Here is an 18,042-nt window from a genome sequence, read left to right on the forward strand (position 1 = left end):
CTAAAATAGGTCCTTCTGCAGCAGCTTTGAGGTCTGGTTTGTCCTCAAACACAAGCCTGACCCAGCAGGGAGTGAGGGGGAGGTGAGGCCTGGCATCCAATGTTCCAAACCTTCCCAGAAGCTCTCTGTTCCCATCTGGACCTTTTGCTAAGACAGTATCATTGCCAGGACATATTGCTAAGTGGGACCCCCTGCCTCCAGGGCAATAACTGATTCCTGCTGGATCATCTCAGGATCCTGAGACCACAGGTCAAATGTCGTGGGGGCAGCAGAGTAACCTCTCACGGAGTCCCTTCATCACCTGACAGTGGACTTGCCTCAGCCAAGAGATCGCCTTGGTCTTCGTGCATATAGGGGACAGGCTGACCCATGCCTGTGATCTACACCAGCACCACACACGGGCACCCACACCAGAAACACAGCTCAAGTGAGGTCATGGAGGAATGCCAGACATTCCAGAATGTGCCTCTATAGGGACCACTGGCCAGGAGCCTGTAACAGGGAACACAGCCAAAGACAAAAAGCTCATCCCCGTTTAAGGAGCCCAGAGACTCCACAGTCGGTGCCACATGGGATCCTAGGTCCATAACAGCTGTTAAAAATGTTGTTGAGACAACTGGAGAAATGTGGGTGTGTAGACACCTGCATTAGGATACATTTTGGGCATTAACTTTGATGCTATGGTTATGGTGCAGATGGTCCTGTTTTTAGGAGACTTCAGGCTGATAAATTGGTGAGGGCAGGAATATAAAGCAAATGAGGCCAATTGTTAACCATTTGAGAATATGAGCAAAGGGAACACAGGTCTCCATTGAACTAATCTGTCAACATTTCTTTAAGTTATAAATTTTTAAAATAGGAATTGGGTGAGGAGAGACTCTCAGGTGACCGTGACATTGAGTGAGCAGAGAACTGTCACCTGCTTGCCTCTGCCCAAGTCCCTCATCGTGACGGGAAGTCTTGGGTCCTGTCCATACCCAGGTGGCACCCACTTGTAAGTGCCTCAGTTCAATGCTCTGCCTCACTTGGGACTCCTTCCTTGGCCCTGTGCTGGCTCCTCTCTAGTCCAGTTCATCCTTACATTGTCCTACACGTTGCCGTTGGTGCCTTTTTCCAGATGAAGGAACAAGCCTAGGGATGTGAGTCACCTGCCCCATGGCACCCAGTGGGAGAGGTGCGTGGATGTCAGGGACCTAGCCCTGCATCTCCTACCACTAGAATGAGCTATATCAATTTATAGAGTCACGACCTGCCCTGTTTAAACTATTGAACTAGAAGAGAGATGCAAACCATGACGTTATGGTGATGATGGTAGTGGTGATGATATGATGGTGGTGATGGTGTTGATGAAGGTGATGGTGATGATATTGGTGATGGTGGTGGTGATAATGACTGTGATGATGTGATATGATAGTGGTGATGGATATGGCAAGTAGTAAACTGTCTTCGCCTGGCACACACCCAGACACTGTGCTGGGCATTGCACATACAGCCCTCTTCAGCTCATCTAACCCACCATCATGGGCCAGGAGGACAATTGCCCTTTGCATTTCAGAGCCTGTTTTCATCTCTTCCGAGCATCCAGTCCATTTCCATAGTCCTGGTTACCTATCTATGGCTGTGTAATAGTCGCCCCAAAGCCTAGTGCTTTCTGACAGTAATCACACTATTTTGTTCCTATGAGTAGGCATCTTGGACTCAGGAGACAGACATCATTCGGGCCCTCAAAGCCCTGTCATTGCTTTATTGCTCAGTCCCCATGAGAGCCAAGTGGAAAGCAGTCCGCAACCTTTCTGGCACCAGGAACTAGTGCTCCTATGAGAATCTAATGCTTGATAATCTGAGGTGAAGCTGAGGTGGTGATACTAGTGCTGGGGAGCGGCTGCAAATACGGATGAAGCTTCACTCACTCGCCACTCACCTCCTGCTGTGCAGCCCGGTTCCTAACGGGCCACGGCCTGGGGGTTGGGGACCTCTGGTCTGTGTGACCCTTGGAGGTCCTGCTGCACTGGCAACCCTCTAGGAGGGAGCAAGACTTCTCCTTTGTGGGGCAGTGTGACCTGCTGTCCCTGGGCTGTGGCAGGCATCCCATTACCCACTGCACACGCCCCCCATCCCCCCACTCCAACCAGGCTCTATTGGCTGTTTCCTCTTTTTCTTTTCCCACTCATTTTTGTGACTTGTTCTCTGAGGGCCTGGCTGCATTAGGGGTCTGGCTCACAAGGCTTTCTTCATTTGGTGCCGGGACCCAGGAACAACAGGAGAAGGGGCACTCAGGGGGCCCTTTCAACCTTCAAACTAAAGCGTGGCTTTTACTACCTGTTATATAGAGAATACACACCCTTTTTGGTGACTTAGCAAAGTACAGAAAAATATAAAGAGAAAACAAGCATGCCATCATCCAGCATCAGTGTGCAGAGCCCTCCTGGGTGTCATGCTGCACTAGGGCTGTAGTTTTAGTATCTGTAGATCTTAAACGTCTAAACTCAAAAATGTGTACAACTGAATTTTAATGGGTGCATAATATTCTGCCAGGTGAGCACAACATGACATGAGTATCTGACCTGGCTGGAGGGATTTGCTGCTCCTAATTTTTGCTATTTTAAGTAATTTCGAGATGACCCACCTTGCACATGAATCTTGTGTGCGTTTCTACTTTTCACCTTAGATGTGGCGTTACCAACCTGTAGAATAAAAACTTTTTTAAAGCTCTTGGCACACATGACTGGTTCAGCTGGCTCCTTCCCACGTTAGTCGCCCCATGTGCAGGATGAGCACCCTGTCCCTGCAGCCCTACGCACATCATGACCATTACTGGTGGATCAGCGGTGCCACCACTGAGCTGCTCAGTGCCGCCCACCGATGCTGCAAGGCCAACCAGATGAGGGGAGGCTCTGCTTGTCTCCCACCCCTTTGGGATCGAAAGGGGCCACTTCCCTTTTTCTTTGAGGCTCTTCCTATAACTTAAAAAAATGGATACATGTCAGAACAGATTTACCGAAGTGGTTTATATTAAGTCAACACTCTTCACAACAACAACAATAATAATAATAAAGTGCATGCAATCTAATTGTGGAGTCAGGACATAGTTTGCAAACGCTAAGCTGTGAGGTGTAGGGTGCCCAGGCCTGGGAGCCCAGGAGTCTGTGCCCTGGAAGAGCTCTGGTCTGGAAAGTCCCGGGAAAGGGCAGAACAGGGGATTCCTGTGGGAACTGCTTGGAGAAGCCACTTCCTCTCTTGTCCGCCAGTCCTTGGTGCCTCCAGGGTCTCACAAGCAGAGCAGCTCCCAGGGCCGATCCCAGCTGTGCACAAGGAGCAGGTTTCCCTGAGGGCAGCAGGCCGTGGGCGATGATGGCTCCTACTGCCTTGCAAGTGCTTGAATTCTGCACTTCCCTTCTGTCCCTTCAGTTTCTTTTTCTTGGTCATTTTCTTTGTGGCTTATTCCCCTACCCCACCCACCTCCACCTTTGAAAATTCTGTTGTCTTTCTACTTCCTGGGTCCTGAGCACTAAATTAGCTTTTACCTCAATTGAGATTGACTCAGTACAAGGTGCCAGGGTCACGAGTGGCTGAGATCAAACCAGTCTCTGGTCTCACTGGGTCATGCTCCCCTGAAAATGCACCCTCTTCCTTCCCCAGTTCTCACTACCCAGCCTCTGTGGGGTGAACTGGGTGAGCTCACAGATAAGAACACATAGGCACATACACACACACATGTACACACTCATACACATGGATACACGCACCCAGCTTTGGTATGGGTTTTCCACCAAAAAGGATTGTACTACACACATTTCCCTAGAACCTGTTTTTTTTCACTTCATGATACCTTGTGAATTTCTTTCCAGGTCCATATGTAAAGATCTACTTTATTCTTATTTTAAAATTAAATTAGCAGTATCCTTGCCACACAGAGCACTCTGCAGTGGTGTGTTCTGTGGTGTGTACAGTGACAAGACATGGCAGCTTCCATGTGCTTATTTACTTCCCCGAGTATCTCAGCCATTTCATGACCACACACTTGGAGCTGCCAGTCCCAGCCATTGCCTTGTGGTCCATAGCCTGTGTCCCATGGTGGGTGGGTGGGGCCTTGCTCATCCCCTGTGCTTGTGATGCACTTTTGAGTGTCTTGCCCTAACTCGGGCCACTCCACTCCACACATGCATTGCTGGACTGGCTGGTGGTCTCCACTTCTTTATGGTGTAAGGCCTTTGTCTGTCCTTGGTCCCGGTTCCGCCCTCTCCCTCAAATGTCACACAGGCAGTACCATCCCTGAACCCCTGAGAGGCCTGCAAGTTGATGGAAACGTCACTTGTTCATTTGAGCCTGTCTTTTAGGGAACTGAGGCCCTGGGTGCTCTCCCTCCCCACTCCCCTGGATTCTGGGGAGTGGGGAGGGAGAGCAAGGTCACCAGGGTTTAAAGAGATGTCTTAAGTGACCCCCGTGGCCTGTGCTCCCACCTACAGCCTACCACCAGGGATGGCCACAGCCTTTTGGCAGGGATGATAGAGCTGGGTGGCCTGGATTTGGTTCTCGAAACTCCTGTATTCCAGGAAGGCCTGAGGTTCTCCCCAGACCAAAAAAGAGCAAATGCAGCAATTATCTGGCTGTCTCTTTGCTGAGCTGTCAGAGCCATTGAAGTTGTTCTGTCTTAGAACTGATATCTGGGTGGCTTTAGTTCTTTCCCGTGGCCCCACAACACCCTCCTGGTATCATCTCTGCCCTGAATTAACTACCTGGGATTTGGTCCTCTCTTTACCCCGCCGCCACACGCACACGCGCGCGCGCACACACACACACACACACACACACCCTTTCCTCTACTCTTCCTCCACATATTTTTCCTGCCTTCCTTTCACCACAGTTGTGCTCACCTGGCCCCCAGCCCTAGGCCTTGTGTAACCACTCAGGCCGCATCTTCTGTGTGGGTCCGTCTTGGGTCTGGACTGCTTTGTGCAGATGTGGCGACCTCAGGGACACAGATGCAGCAGGGCCTGGCTGTGTCCAGGGCCCGGCTCTTAGCCAGCAGGTGCTACTCAACTTCCATCTGTCCTAGGACCTTCTTCAGGTAACTTGGGGCTATTGCTTGGGCCTAGAGCATGGAGCAAGTCTAATGCCTGGCTCCTAGGAGGGCAGTGCCCACCTTCCTTCAAGAATCCCCTGAGTCTGGGCCCGGGTGCTGTGAGGAACATCCCTCTTCCTCCTTATTAACACACCTCAGTCCTCACCGAACCTTTATCCACGTAGTCCCTGCATGCAAACCACATGGGGCAGGGGACAGGTGAAGACTCGGGCACTCTGCTGCAGACACAGGAGTTCCTGCGATCAGGCTGGGGATGCTGAGCCTCCACATCCATCTGGGGAAGTCCTTGAGCAAGCCCAGCTCTTGTCCTGAGCAAGCGGCAGTCTCCATGGGGAAGTGACCTGCAAGTTGGTGAGCTCCAGCTGCTTGGGCTTAAGTGGACCTTACCAGGATTTCTGCAGAGGGTGTATATGGACATCCACCCATAGGCATGTGAATATTTGGGATTTTCTTCAAACTGATGCTTTTAACCACTCGCCCACTGTATTTAGTAAAGGCAGACAGCCTTGATCACACACATTGAGGGTGTGGCTGGAGAATTGGTCTCCTCTGGAATGGTAGTGTCTTTGCTCCTGGCTTTAGTGCAGGGGAAATGTTTCAGACTTTTCCATAGCTGTTGTTATCTTCTCAGATTTTGAGGTAATTTCCTAAATAATTTCTTACTCGGAAAGCCTTCACTTTGAGATAATAAAATAAGTACATGGTTTCAGTGAACAGCTGCTTAGCATGGATGGAGCGGACCATGACGTGGCTGAGCCTCACTGCGTAGGAGCTCACGCGGAGCAGTGGGGTCCCTGGGCCCTGGAGACACGTTGGGCAGGAGCTAAGCTGCGCTGTCCTCTCTGAACACAGCACAGCAGTGAGCTGGTTCTGGGGCTTTAGTTAATAAGCCAAGTAGCCCTTGCCAGGGTTGCAGGTACAGGCAGTGGGGGCCTGGCGGCCAGTCCTGGGGATGCTGCTGCATCCCTGTTAGGGGAGGGGCTGGCCTGCCTGTGGTTAGCCCCTGGTGGATGGCCCTGGCTTCAGCCACTGCGCCTGCCTGTGGCCTAGGTCCTGGGTGGCTCTCCCAGAGGCAGCCTCAAGGTGTTTGGGACCAAACAAGAGTCTTGCCTCTCATTGCCCTTCTCAGTCCTGGGCTTCCATTCCACCCAGGTGAGACCTGCACCCTCAGAGGGTGGTGGTGTGAAGAGAGAGCCCCCGTGGGTAGGGTGAGATGTTTCTGTGCACATCATCATGACCCCTGGGTCTTAGCTTCCCCACCCGTCACGTGGGCTGGTCTCCTCTGCCTTCCAGAGCATGATGGGACCTCAGAGACATGTGCGACCAGCAGGTAGTTTGGGGAGCCTGTCCTGGTAACCGGGACTGAAGACTTCCCATTGAGGGTGTTGTATTTTAAGATACGTTGATTTCCTTCCTTTTTATTGACCTGGAGCTCAACCTTCACGTGGCCTTTAGGTGGGGTGGCACACAGAGACCTCGTGGTAGAGCATACTACTCTCCTTGTAGGTCCCTGGGCCCCTGTGGCTGGGGTTGACAAGGATACATAATAGCCACCGGGATGTATGGCCCCTGCTGGGACAGAGGCAGACCCATCAGAGAGGTGGGCTATCCCGAGTGTCTATCTGCTCCAGAAACTTCCAGTGAGAAGATAACCTGGAGCCACTGCCAGGTATGATCTGGGCTGTGAACATGAGATGTGGACAGGGGATATGGACTCAGGGTGTGGATGTAGGGTGTAAACTCAAGGTGCGGACTTGGGATGTGGATCTGAGGTATGAACCTGGAATGCGGACGTGGGGTATGGACATGGGATATGGACTTGGGGTATGGACACAGGGTGTGGATGAGCAATAGGGACCTGAGGTGTGCATATAAATGTCAATGCAGGGTGTGAATTCAGGTTGTGGATCTGGGCTGTGGACGTGGAGTGTGGACAGGAGATGCAGACTCAGTGTGAAGTCGGGGTGTGGACTTGGGATGTGGACCTGAGGTGTGGACCTGGGATGTGGAGGCGGGGTGCCAAATCTGGGTCCAGTTTCTGCCTCCCACTCCAGCCCGTGGTTCCTGGTGGGTGTGGGCTACGAGAAGTCACTGCATGTGCAGCTGTGCAACGCTTGGCCTCGGCCATCTTCATCTGGTGTGGCCATTCATATCATGGAGCCACTTGATGGATGAGCAAACTGAGGCCGGCTGGCTCAGGGCAGTGTCCGGCTGTGGTTGCCATCTTCACTATGCCTTTGCCAACAAGGGGTGTCATTTTTGTGATGTAGTTGATTGTGCTTGACTTGTCAGGTGAAAACGATATGGTGTAGTAATTGTAGCATGCCTTTCATTGGTGGTTGGTGAGGGAGTGTCTCTTTTCCACAGTGGCTGGGTGCCTGTTCTGTTCCTGGCTCTGCCTTGATCTTCAGTAGGGAGAGGCTGTTAGTTCCTAGAGGGAGGATAGGAACACTTGTCTGTATTTATGTAAATGTTTTTGATAATTTGCACTTGAAAATTTGTTTTCGATTTGGAGCACTTTTGATTTATCAGTGTACTCTTTGATTTTCTTTCCCATTTTTTTTGTGTTTGTTTAGAGGTTACATGCATAGTGGGAGCAGACACATGCACCCTGCTTCACAGTCCACTCTTCAAATTGCTGTATTTCAGTTTATGTTCTGAGATGAAGAGTGAGCTTTTTAATGTTTTCAAAAACATGTGCTAGGTCTTTCTGGGCTTCAGGGTCCATTCCCAGAACTGCAGGATTGTGGCACCTGTGTAGTTAGCAACCAGTCTGGGGCCCGGTGGCCTTGGTGGCCTGCAAAGGGTCTTGTCTGCTTGCTGAGCGCTGAGCCCAGTGCCTGGGGTGAGGGGAGAGCTATCTCATTGAATAGTGAGAAGACCTTTGGGTTTAAGCAGACATCTATCCTCTCCTGCCTCAGTTTCCTCATTGTACAATAGGGCTAATAATAATCATCCCCATTATTGCAAGGTTATTCCAAAATTGTACATTTTAGGGCTCTTGCGGCTGCCTGATACAGAGTTAGCGCTCGGCCAGCCTTAGTGATGACAGGGTTTGTGGTGGTGATATCAGGATGGTGTCACTCTTACAAGGCTAGGTTCTTTTTCTTTTTTATTGAGATAAAATTCACATAACATAAAATAACCATTGTAAAGTGAACATTTCAGTGGCGTTTAGCAATTCACCATGTTGTGCAACCATCGCCTCTATCTAGTTCCTAATCATTTCATTTTCAAGGAGACCCCATGCCCGCTGAACAGCCACTGCTCTTTCCCTGCTCCCCCCATCCTCTAGCACCATGATAGGTCTTCTGTCTCTATGCACTTACCATATATGGGCATTTCGTGTAATTGGGATCATGTAGTATGTGGCCTTTTACATCTGACTTCTTTCACTCACCATAATTTTTTGAGGTTCATCCATGTTGTAGCTTGTGTTAGCCCTCCATTTCTTTTTAAGACTGAATGATACTCCATTGTATGGCTGTACCACAGCTGGTTTATTCACTCATCAGCTGATGGACATGTGGGTTGCTTCCATCTTTGGGTTATTGTGACTATCACTGCTGTGAACGTTTGTGTACAAGGATTTGTTTGAGTATCTGTCCTCAGTTCTAATTTTGATATATATACCTAATTGTGGAATTGCGTGTCATGTGGTAATCCTGTATTTAACTTTCTAGGAACCTATAGGTATCACACCATTTTACATTCAGACCAGCTGTGTAAGAGGGTTCTAATTTCTCCACGCTCTTGCCAGCACTTGATATGTTTTCTGGGTTTTTTTTTTTCTTTTAAAAATTATAACCATCCTAGTGAGTATGAGGTGCTATGTCATGGTTTTGATTTACATTTCAGTGGCATGCAGATGACTAAGGATATTGATCATCTTTTCATGAGCTTGTTGGCCATTTGTGTCTCATCTTTAGGGAAATATCTGCTAAAGTCTTTTGCCTATTTTTTAATTGATTTATGTTTTTGTTGAGTTGTAAAGTATTTTTATGTATTCTGGATGCTAGACCCTTATCATGATTTGCAAATAATTGCTCCCATTCCGCGTGTTGTCTTTTCACTTTCTTATAGTATCCTTTTGTTGCTTGTCATTTTGGTGTCATATCTAGGAATCCATGACCAAATCCAAAGCCAGGAAGATTTATCCCTATGCTTTCTAAGAAATTTACAGTTCTAGCTCTTATATTTAGGTTATTAATCCATTTTCAGTTAATTTTTATGTATGGTGTAAGGTAGGAGTTCAGCTTCATTCTTTTTGATATCCATTTGTCCTAGCACCATGGTGCTGTCCTCTGGGGAGGGAGACTTGTGGCAGACCCCAAAGGGTTCAGAGACATCCCATGCATGGCTCCAAGCTGCCCCCAGTGAAGTGACCCTCCCTCAGCCTCCCTGGGCTCTATGGTAACAGGCCTCGTGGAGGTAGGCCTGAAGGATGACTTGTCCCTCCACCTATCCTGGCCATGCATAGTAAGGCCTTCCTTGCCTCTTCCTCCCTCTTCCTTGTCCCCTGACTTGCCCATGGGCCACTGTCTCTGCATACATTCTGCCCCATCCGTGCTCACAGTACCCTGGTTCCTCCCAGAAGGTGAGCAGGAGCTGCCCATGAGCTTTGCAGGGGAAGCTTTCTTTGGAACTGCTGAACGCCAGTGATGTCTGTATTTCCTACATTTTAGCTGTGTTGGAGTGGAAGAGGAGGAGGCCCCAGACATTGACATATACCACTGCCCGAACTGTGAGAAAACTCATGGGAAGTCTACCTGTAAGTACAAATCCACACCACCACCTCTTGGATCTGACCGACCCTGGTCTGGCTTGCTGGGGTAACACTCCCTGGGTGGTCACACCCTGGTGCTTGGAAACCACCTCTAGCTTCGTTTACCACCTCTTATGACCTAGCCAGTCCCACTGCAGGCCCTCCTGATTGGTGTCTGCACTCAAGGCTGCTGTGCAAAGACCTCACTGGTTCTCTAAGGCCTGGACAGGGGCCACAAACTCCAGTCCTTGTAGGGGCCAAGCCTGTCTGAGACAGGGATGTGATGCAAGGCTGTCCCAGGGGCTGCTTAGCGCAGCCCTGCATTGTGGGGGCCTTCCCCTCCTCCCTTCTTTACCTCCTGCAAGGTATCTTAGGCAGTTCCCTTTTCCAAACTGCCTGCTATTTGCCCATCCTGAGGACTTTATCTCCCCCACCTCAACTTCCTCTGGTCCCTTGGGGGTGTGGCAGTTACTGTTGGAGCTCCCCAGGGTGTAGGCTCATCCAAGGTTACTCCAGGGGGTCCCACATCATGGCTGAGTAAGAGGCGAGTTCCAAGGCTGAGATTACTGGGTGTGGTGGGCAAGGACTGAGGGCGGGCCTAGCTTAGGGATAGGACAGATGGCATGAAGGAGTATTAATGTGTCCTCTGGTTTCTAGCCTGGGTCGGGGGCTCCTCACAGGAGGTGCAGGCTGGATGCTGGCTTTGGCTGGTGGCAGAAGACAGCCTGCCATCCTGAAGCAGTTAGATTCGCAGTTTCTAACTTACCCTTGTACCCCGAGGAGTTGGCAGCATTGGTATCTGCCTTAATTACTCCATCGTTCATCTGGTCACTTCTTTTCAGCAGATACGAGAGTATGACTACCACCCTTGTGGGTTAATCGATGGCATTTCCGGCACCTCCTGAGCCAGCGAGAAAGCTCAGGGCCTGGGAGAGATGAACAGGGTGGCAACCTGGGACTATAACACGTGACCCTGAGGGCAGTGCCAGGGATAAAGCAGGATTGAATCTGGAGTCTCTGCTTGTCTCTCCAACAGAGCCTAGTGTCCTGGGGAGGCACTGTCTTAGAGGGTTTGGGGAGGGTAGGGCAGGGCTACTTCTGTATGGTTTGTGGGCTCTCACATGAATCAGGGCTGGGGTTGGGCTACAGCAGGGTGTGAGGCAAGCGTTGGTGTGTACACACAGCGCAATTTCTCCAATGCCCCTGTGTGTCCCAGAAGCACCATTCCCTGGCGACGACAGCTTGCCCACTGTTGGGGTACATGTGCCTGCCAACCCAGCCTCTGCTCTTGTGCTCTGGATTTGGGCAGAAGCCTGGTGGTCCCCAGCTGCTTGTTGTTGCTGCTGAAAGCCAAGTGCAGGTGCCCTTACTTGACACAGCCAGCCACCCCCAGAGAATGCAGGGCTGGCAGCCTGGCAGGACCCTGTAGCCCATACTGGTTGTGTGTATGTGCAGTGTGAGTGTGTGTGTGTGTGTGTGTGTGTGCGTGCGCGCGCGCGTGTGCGCACGCGCATGTTGTTTGCATGTTTATAAATTTATAAATTCAGTGAATCAGACTTTTCCTATCTGATGTTATCGATGGTTCTATGCCATTAGGGACAAAGATATAGGTTCTAGCACCTTCCACCAGTGTGTTTTCCAGAATGCTTGTCATTCTTCGTTTGGAAAGGGTCTGTGCTCTGACTAGAGCCTTTCTGTGACACACCAGTTGGTTTTTATCACATTGACTCGGTCACACCTTCCACATCGAGTCTCCTGGGAGCAAGAGGCCTCTTGTTTTCACTGTCCCCAGGGGAGCCCCCAAGCCCATGGGTTGTGCTGAGGGCCTTCTAAAGCCCCAGGCCTGCCTCCTGTTCTGTCCTGGGTGGGGTTTGCAGCAAGCATAGCAAGGTGTGGACAGGAAGCCCACATGTTTTCCCTGTTCACACGGATTTGGTTCAGGGCCCAGGGTTTTCCCACGAGAACTCAGCAAGGAGTCCCCGTTGACACAAAGGCTCGGGGGAAGCAGGTGGCACAGCCTTAAAGTGGTTCTTACTCCAGTGTTACCTCTCTTTAGCTCTGTGACTGTTTAAAACGTTACTTTACTCACTGACTTCTTTCTTCTTGAGGCTGGCCTAGCTGTGACACCCAGTGGGCTAGGGTGTCACCCCCGCACCTCAGGTGTTCCACGGGAGGCTGTCTCCAGGGTGCATTATCATAGGGGGATGTGGGGGTACCACAGGCAGGAGGACATAGCCTCTGGGTTCAAGGGGGTCATAGGCTCTGGGGGAGAAAAGGAGTTCACTAACCAGGGTTGTAAGGGGAGCTGGTGGAGCTCACACCCTGCCTCACAGCTCTTTCTCTGACTGCTGATCCAGCTCACATGCTCCAGCTCCAGCGTCAGGGAGGGCAGTCTTTCCATATGGTCGTGGAGCTGTTCAGTCCTGAGTGCGAGCCTGAGCACCCACTTCTCAGGCCCAGCTCTTGGGGTCACATGGAGGTGCTGCTTTTTTCTCCTGCTACCCACTGCTCCAACATGTCCCCTGTGGCTCAGCCCTGTGCCCCCTCCGAGACTCAGTCTCTCCATGTGGCATCCCGGAACAGGGCACTCTGCGCCAGGCAGTCTGCGTCCTTGTGCTTCTGCATACCTTCTGAGGAGACCATGGCTGGACTCCAGCCTCAGTTTCTTCCCTGAAAGTAGGGCTGGCCTGGGACCATACCACCCTGCATAAGAGGCGTAGAAGCAGGTACCAACTTGGGCATCCTCAGGCTCTGCTAGGAGGACAGTGGTTGGATGCCCCCATCCTGTTGACCTGGAGGGACCCACATGGAGTCCCCTCCTCAGCACCTCCCTTTTCCTTTGCCTGCCCCCACCAACCCCCACACCGCACTAGGCTCTCCTCTTTCTTCGTCAGTCCACAGTCGTGTTGTGGACTCTTCTATCTGTAGTGTCACGGATTCCAGCCTGTGTCCTTGGTTTCCGTTCTCATCACACAAATCCCTAAATGTGTTGGGTTACGTCATAGGTGGGGACCCCCTGAGAGCTAGGCTCTCCTTCCATTGGGAGCAGGCAGGGAGGTCCCCTGATTGATGAGAATAGCCCAGATCCAGGAAGCCCAGCTTGTTGAGTTTTATTCTGTTCCTCTGTGTACATACACAGTGATCTTTGTTTCCTCAGGCCCTTTGAGTGGGGAGCACCTTGTAAACTCTAAAGCTCTGTGCACACCGGATGTTCCAGGGTTACTTCTCGATGCAGCTACAGGCCCAGCAGAAAGGATAATGATATTTAGGCTATTTTCAGAATCAGAGTAACCTGGGCTGTTGTTGGAATGGTGTCCCCACCCCAGGGCCTTGGTTTGACCAGGAATACCCCCTCCCTGTTCCACCCCACTGGGCTCTTTAGGAAGTGGAGATGACCTCAGGCCATCTGTTGCTTTAGTGACTCCTGTACAGAGCTGAGATACTCAGCAAGTGCACGCAAACTTCTGGGGAGAACTGGCTTGAGACAGGGTAACCAAAGGGCAGTGGAAAGTTACCCACCTAGCTCAGGTGGGCATTGAGGGGCATGGGTCAGGCCCTTCCTGTCTGGAGTCCATCTTCCATCCTGGAGGCTCTGGACCTAGGGACATAGTAGGGCACACAGGGAAGAGCCTATTGATCTGGAATGGGCGCTGAATTTGCCTTTGGACAGAGCAGTTTTGAGAAAGAGACTTGAGCTCGTGCAGCAGTGCCCCACAGAGCTCCCCGGAGCAGGCATGGTGCCAAGCACTACCCCCTTATTACCTCTCATGAGGAACCCAGGAGGCCAGGGCTAGCATCTCTCTATTAAAGATGAGACATAAATTCCAATACCTTGCCCAGGGTCACAGAGACAAGATAGTGGGGCAAGAAATATTTGGGTAGGTAACCCCAAGCCCTTTGGGTCTCCTGTCTGTGCCTGGTGCTGCCTGAAGAAAGAAGCCCTAACTTCTATCTTGCCAGATTTCCCTAACATCCATTCACACCTTGGCCATGGAGACAGGCGTGATGTATTATCACCCAATATCGTGATGTTGGAGATAGTCAACACGTTGACTTGATGGGAAATGGGGAAAGGGTGGTGGTTTGGAACAGAGGCCAGCTCAGTCACCAACCACCTAGCACCTTCCCCTTCCTGCTTTTGCCAAATCTTTCTCAGGGGTAGTCACTGTCATGGTGCTTTTGTCAGCTGCCCTCATCCCCATAACCCCTGAGACACAAGAGTCACAGGGCTCACCCCTGCAGCCACTGTTCTCGTCTGAGGACAGGTGCACTGAGGACTCTGCCAGCCGTCCCACGTATCCATTATCACTTCTGCTGAGGGTCAACCTGTTTCAGTCCCCACCCGGCAGCCCTCAGTGGCAGGTTTCCATGTTGGCGCCCTCCTCAGTCACGAGTTACCTGTGGCTGCCCTGAAGGGGTCGGTGAGATGGGGGAGCTACAAGGAAACTGCATCCCTCCGTTGAGGGCTCACAGTCCCGTAAGGGTGTGTGCATGTGTGAGTGTACGTGTATGTGCACAAGTGTCTTACAGTTCAGTAGGGATATGTGCACACGCGTGTGTGTAAAAAGTCTAAGGTGCACGTGTGCCGATGCCCTAGGAGCACACACGAGGGCGGGGCAGCCTAAGGGAGTGGGCGTGTGTGGCTGCTCAGAGCGGGTGAGGTGGGCACAGTAGATGGCAGCAGGCCTTGTTCTGTCTGTGAGCTGTTGGCTGTTGGAGCAGCGAAGGTCCTAGGAGGGTGGTAACAGTGCTATTTGAGGACAAGTCCGAGGGGAGGAGGTGTCCTGATGGCCACCCTTGATGGGACCTTCTCAGGAGGTGCCCTGATGATTTCTCAGGGAGAGGTCCTGGGTGACCCCAGCTTCTGGGTGCCATCAACTGAGCCAGAGGGTTGGGAGGTGTGGGTTGGGGTGGAGGCTGTGACTGAAGGCTGGGGAGGGTGAGGGCTCCTGACCATGTAATGATGCAGGGTCTTGGGGATGTGAAGGGCTGAGTGGGCTAGGCCCTGGAGACCACAAGGACTGCCTGAGGAGGGTTGAGTCTGGTTAAGTTTAAGGCTTTTCAGCAGCTACCCTCCTGACTGGTTCCTGGAGGCATGGGGAGGGGAACACAGGGAGTGGGGCTGTGATAGGTGCCAACCCACTGTCCTGTCTCATCTGCAGTGAAGAAGAAGCGGACCTGGCACAAACATGGTCCAGGGCAGACGCCGGACGTGAAACCCGTGCAGAATGGCAGCCAGCTCTTCATCAAGGAGTTGCGGAGTCGAACCTTTCCCAGGTGGGCACCTGCGTCCCCCTGCTGCCCGCTCTCTCCTAGGCCTGTACACAACCCCCACAGGGGCTAAGGCTGTGGTCTTCCCTCTAGGGTAAAGCATAGCCCCCTGAAACCATAGGCCTTTGGCAGGGGCCTAATCTCTCCCTTCTCAGTACTTCTGGGTACAGACCAGGAGGCACAAGGGGCTCATGTCTCCACTGGGTGTGTCCTTCTCATAAGACCATCCTAAGGGAGATGCCTTGTCCCCTTTTATAGAAGGAGTAGGGCTGGTGTCCAGCCTAAGACCACTCTCCAGATGTTGCAGGTCCTGGCCCCAGGATCACAGCTTCCTTGTGTACCCTAGGCCTGGCTGGGTGTCCCTAGGTATCCTTCTAAACCCCCAACCCCTGCACCCTGTCTTGTGTGAGACCAGAGGGTTTAGGGCCACCAGAATGGCTTCTGGTAAGAAAGGGGCATGGTAACACGGGACCTGCTATGTGCCATCCCTCAGCCTTTCACGCTGGATGACAGTGTTTGTGTGACAATTTTGCGCCATCTTTCCATTTTCTTCTTTGTGGTCTCTGATGAGACTCTGGTGTAACTCTTATCCTTTGTCCTCTATGGACAAGTGGTTTTTCTCTCTGGCTTCTTTCTTTTTTCCTTTCAATTTTTTTCACCTTTATTGAGATATAATTTATATATCATACAAAGCATCCATCGAAAGGGTACAATTCAGTTGTCTTTGGTATATTCATAGATATGTACACCACCATTAGTCAATTTTAGAATATTTCATCACCCCAAAAGAAACCCATACCTTTATCACCCCCATTCCTCCTCCTCCTCCCCCAGCCCTAAGCAATCAGTAATCTGCAGTCTGCTTTTGTGGATTTGTCGATTGTGGACATTATATCTAAATGGAATTATACAATATGTGGCCTTTAGTGTCTGCTTCCTTCACTCGGCATAATGTCCTCAAGGTTCATCTATGTCATAGTGTGTGCCAGCCCTACACCCCTTTTTAACAGCAGCATAATATTCCATTGTGTAGATAGATCACATTTCGTTTATTCATCCAGTTGACAAACATTTGGGTTATTTCTGATTTTTGGCTATTGTAAATAATTCTATTATAAACATTCTATATTTAATTGTTTGAGGAACTACTGGACTGTTTTCCAAAAATAATTTTACCACTTTCCATTCCTACTAGCAGTACATGAGGGTTCCACTTTCTCCACGTCCTCACTCGCAGTTGCTATTATCTGACTTTTTGATTTTAATCATCTTCGTAGGTATGATGTGGTCTGTCATTGTGATTTTGATTTACTGAATCAAATGATGCTGAACATATTTTCATGTGCTTATTGGTCACTTGTATATTTTCCTTGGAGAAATGTCAGTTCAGATCCTTTGCCTATTTAAATTTTTTATCTTTTTATTATTGAGTTCTAAGAGTTCTTTACATTTATTTTTATTTTATTAAAAAAAATTTTTTAGGTGAGGCAACCCTTGGTTGACCTCACAGATTGCAGGACCTTATCATCTTACAATCCCTAATTTTTTATTTTTTATATCTATAGCACCTGGTCTTCCTAGGTGGTCTCCCATCCAAGTACTAACCAGGCCCAACCCTGCTTAGCTTCCGAGATCAGATGGGATCAGGCTTGTTCAGGGTGGCATGGCTGTGACCACATTTTTTATTATGCATTATTGTCTTATTAGATATGATTTGTGATCACTTTATCTAATTTAGTAGATTGACTTTTTCACTTTTCTTTGTAGTGCCCTTGGAAATGCAAACCTTTGTGATTTTGGTGAAGTCTAATCCATATATTTTCTTTTATTGTTTGTGCTTTTGTCAGCACATCTTAGAATCCTTTGCCAAATCCAAGGTCATGAAGATATATCTCCATGTTTTCTTCTAAGAGTTTTATAGTTTTACATCTTACAGTTTGATTTTTGATACATTTTCAGATAATTTTTACATATAGTGGGAGGTAAGGATCTAACTTCATTTTTTTTTGCTTGTAGCTATGCATTTGTTCCTGCACATTTATTAAAAAGGCAGTTCTTTCGCTGTTAAATGGTCTTGGCGCACTTGTCAAAAATCTCTCAGTTATAGATGTATGCACTGTTTCCTGGACCCTTAATTCTACCCCACTAATCTCTCTTTATCCTTAATCCAGTCTCACACTGTTTTGATTACTGTAACTTTGCAATAAGTTTTGAAATTGAGATGTGTGCATCCTTCAATTTTGTTTTTCTTTTTCAAGATTGTTTTGGTTTTTCCAGGTCCCTTGCAATTCCATATGAATTTTAGGATCAGGTTGTCAGTTTTTACAGAGAGTCATCTGCGACTCTGGTATGGATTCTGTTGAATCTGTAGATCAGTAGAATCAGAAGAGTATTACCGTCTTAACTATGTTAAGTCTTTCAACCCATGAATATGGGCTATTTTCTTATTTATCAAGATCTTTTACATTTCTTTCAACAATGTTTTTTAGAGTATAAGTTTCAGAGTATAAGTTTTGCACTTCCTTTTTAAAGTTTATTCTTAAGTGATTTATTCTTTTTGATGTGCTTGTAAGTGAAATCGTTTTCTTAATTTTATTTTCAAATTGTTCATTGCAACTGTTCTGAAATACAATTGATTTTTATACATCGATCTTATATCCCACAACCTTGATGAACTAGTTTATCTGTTCTGATTGTCTTTTAGTAGATTCCTTATGATTTTTTTTATACACACGATCATGTCATATTTGAATAGATAGTTTTACTTCTTTCTTTTCCAATGCGGGATTATGTTCCTTTTCTTTTTCTTTCTTTTTTCTTTCAGTCTGTCTTTCTTTCTTTCTTTCTTTCTTTCTTTCTTTCTTTCTTTCTTTCTTTCTCATTAATTAATTTATTTAAATTAGTTTCAAATATACAGTACATT

The 18,042-nt window shown here is 49.2% G+C and overlaps 1 protein-coding gene and 1 pseudogene across 2 annotated transcripts in view; one reads left to right on the forward strand and one right to left on the reverse strand.

Moving 5' to 3' along the window:
• PHF2 (PHD finger protein 2) overlaps positions 1-18,042 on the forward strand; it is an 88,752-nt gene that overhangs the window by 37,971 nt on the left and 32,739 nt on the right. For both annotated transcript variants that reach the window (XM_016125371.2, XM_016125372.2), the window contains 2 exons: positions 9,769-9,854; positions 15,011-15,125. In XM_016125371.2, coding sequence (XP_015980857.2) covers positions 9,769-9,854; positions 15,011-15,125 — 201 coding nt within the window. The remainder of the gene's footprint in view (positions 1-9,768; positions 9,855-15,010; positions 15,126-18,042) is intronic.
• On the reverse strand, positions 16,676-16,794 carry LOC118600926 (annotated as a pseudogene).

This window comes from Rousettus aegyptiacus, unplaced genomic scaffold (genome assembly GCF_014176215.1).
Source record: "Rousettus aegyptiacus isolate mRouAeg1 unplaced genomic scaffold, mRouAeg1.p scaffold_m13_p_3, whole genome shotgun sequence".
In the NCBI taxonomy this organism is placed as follows: domain Eukaryota; kingdom Metazoa; phylum Chordata; class Mammalia; order Chiroptera; family Pteropodidae; genus Rousettus; species Rousettus aegyptiacus.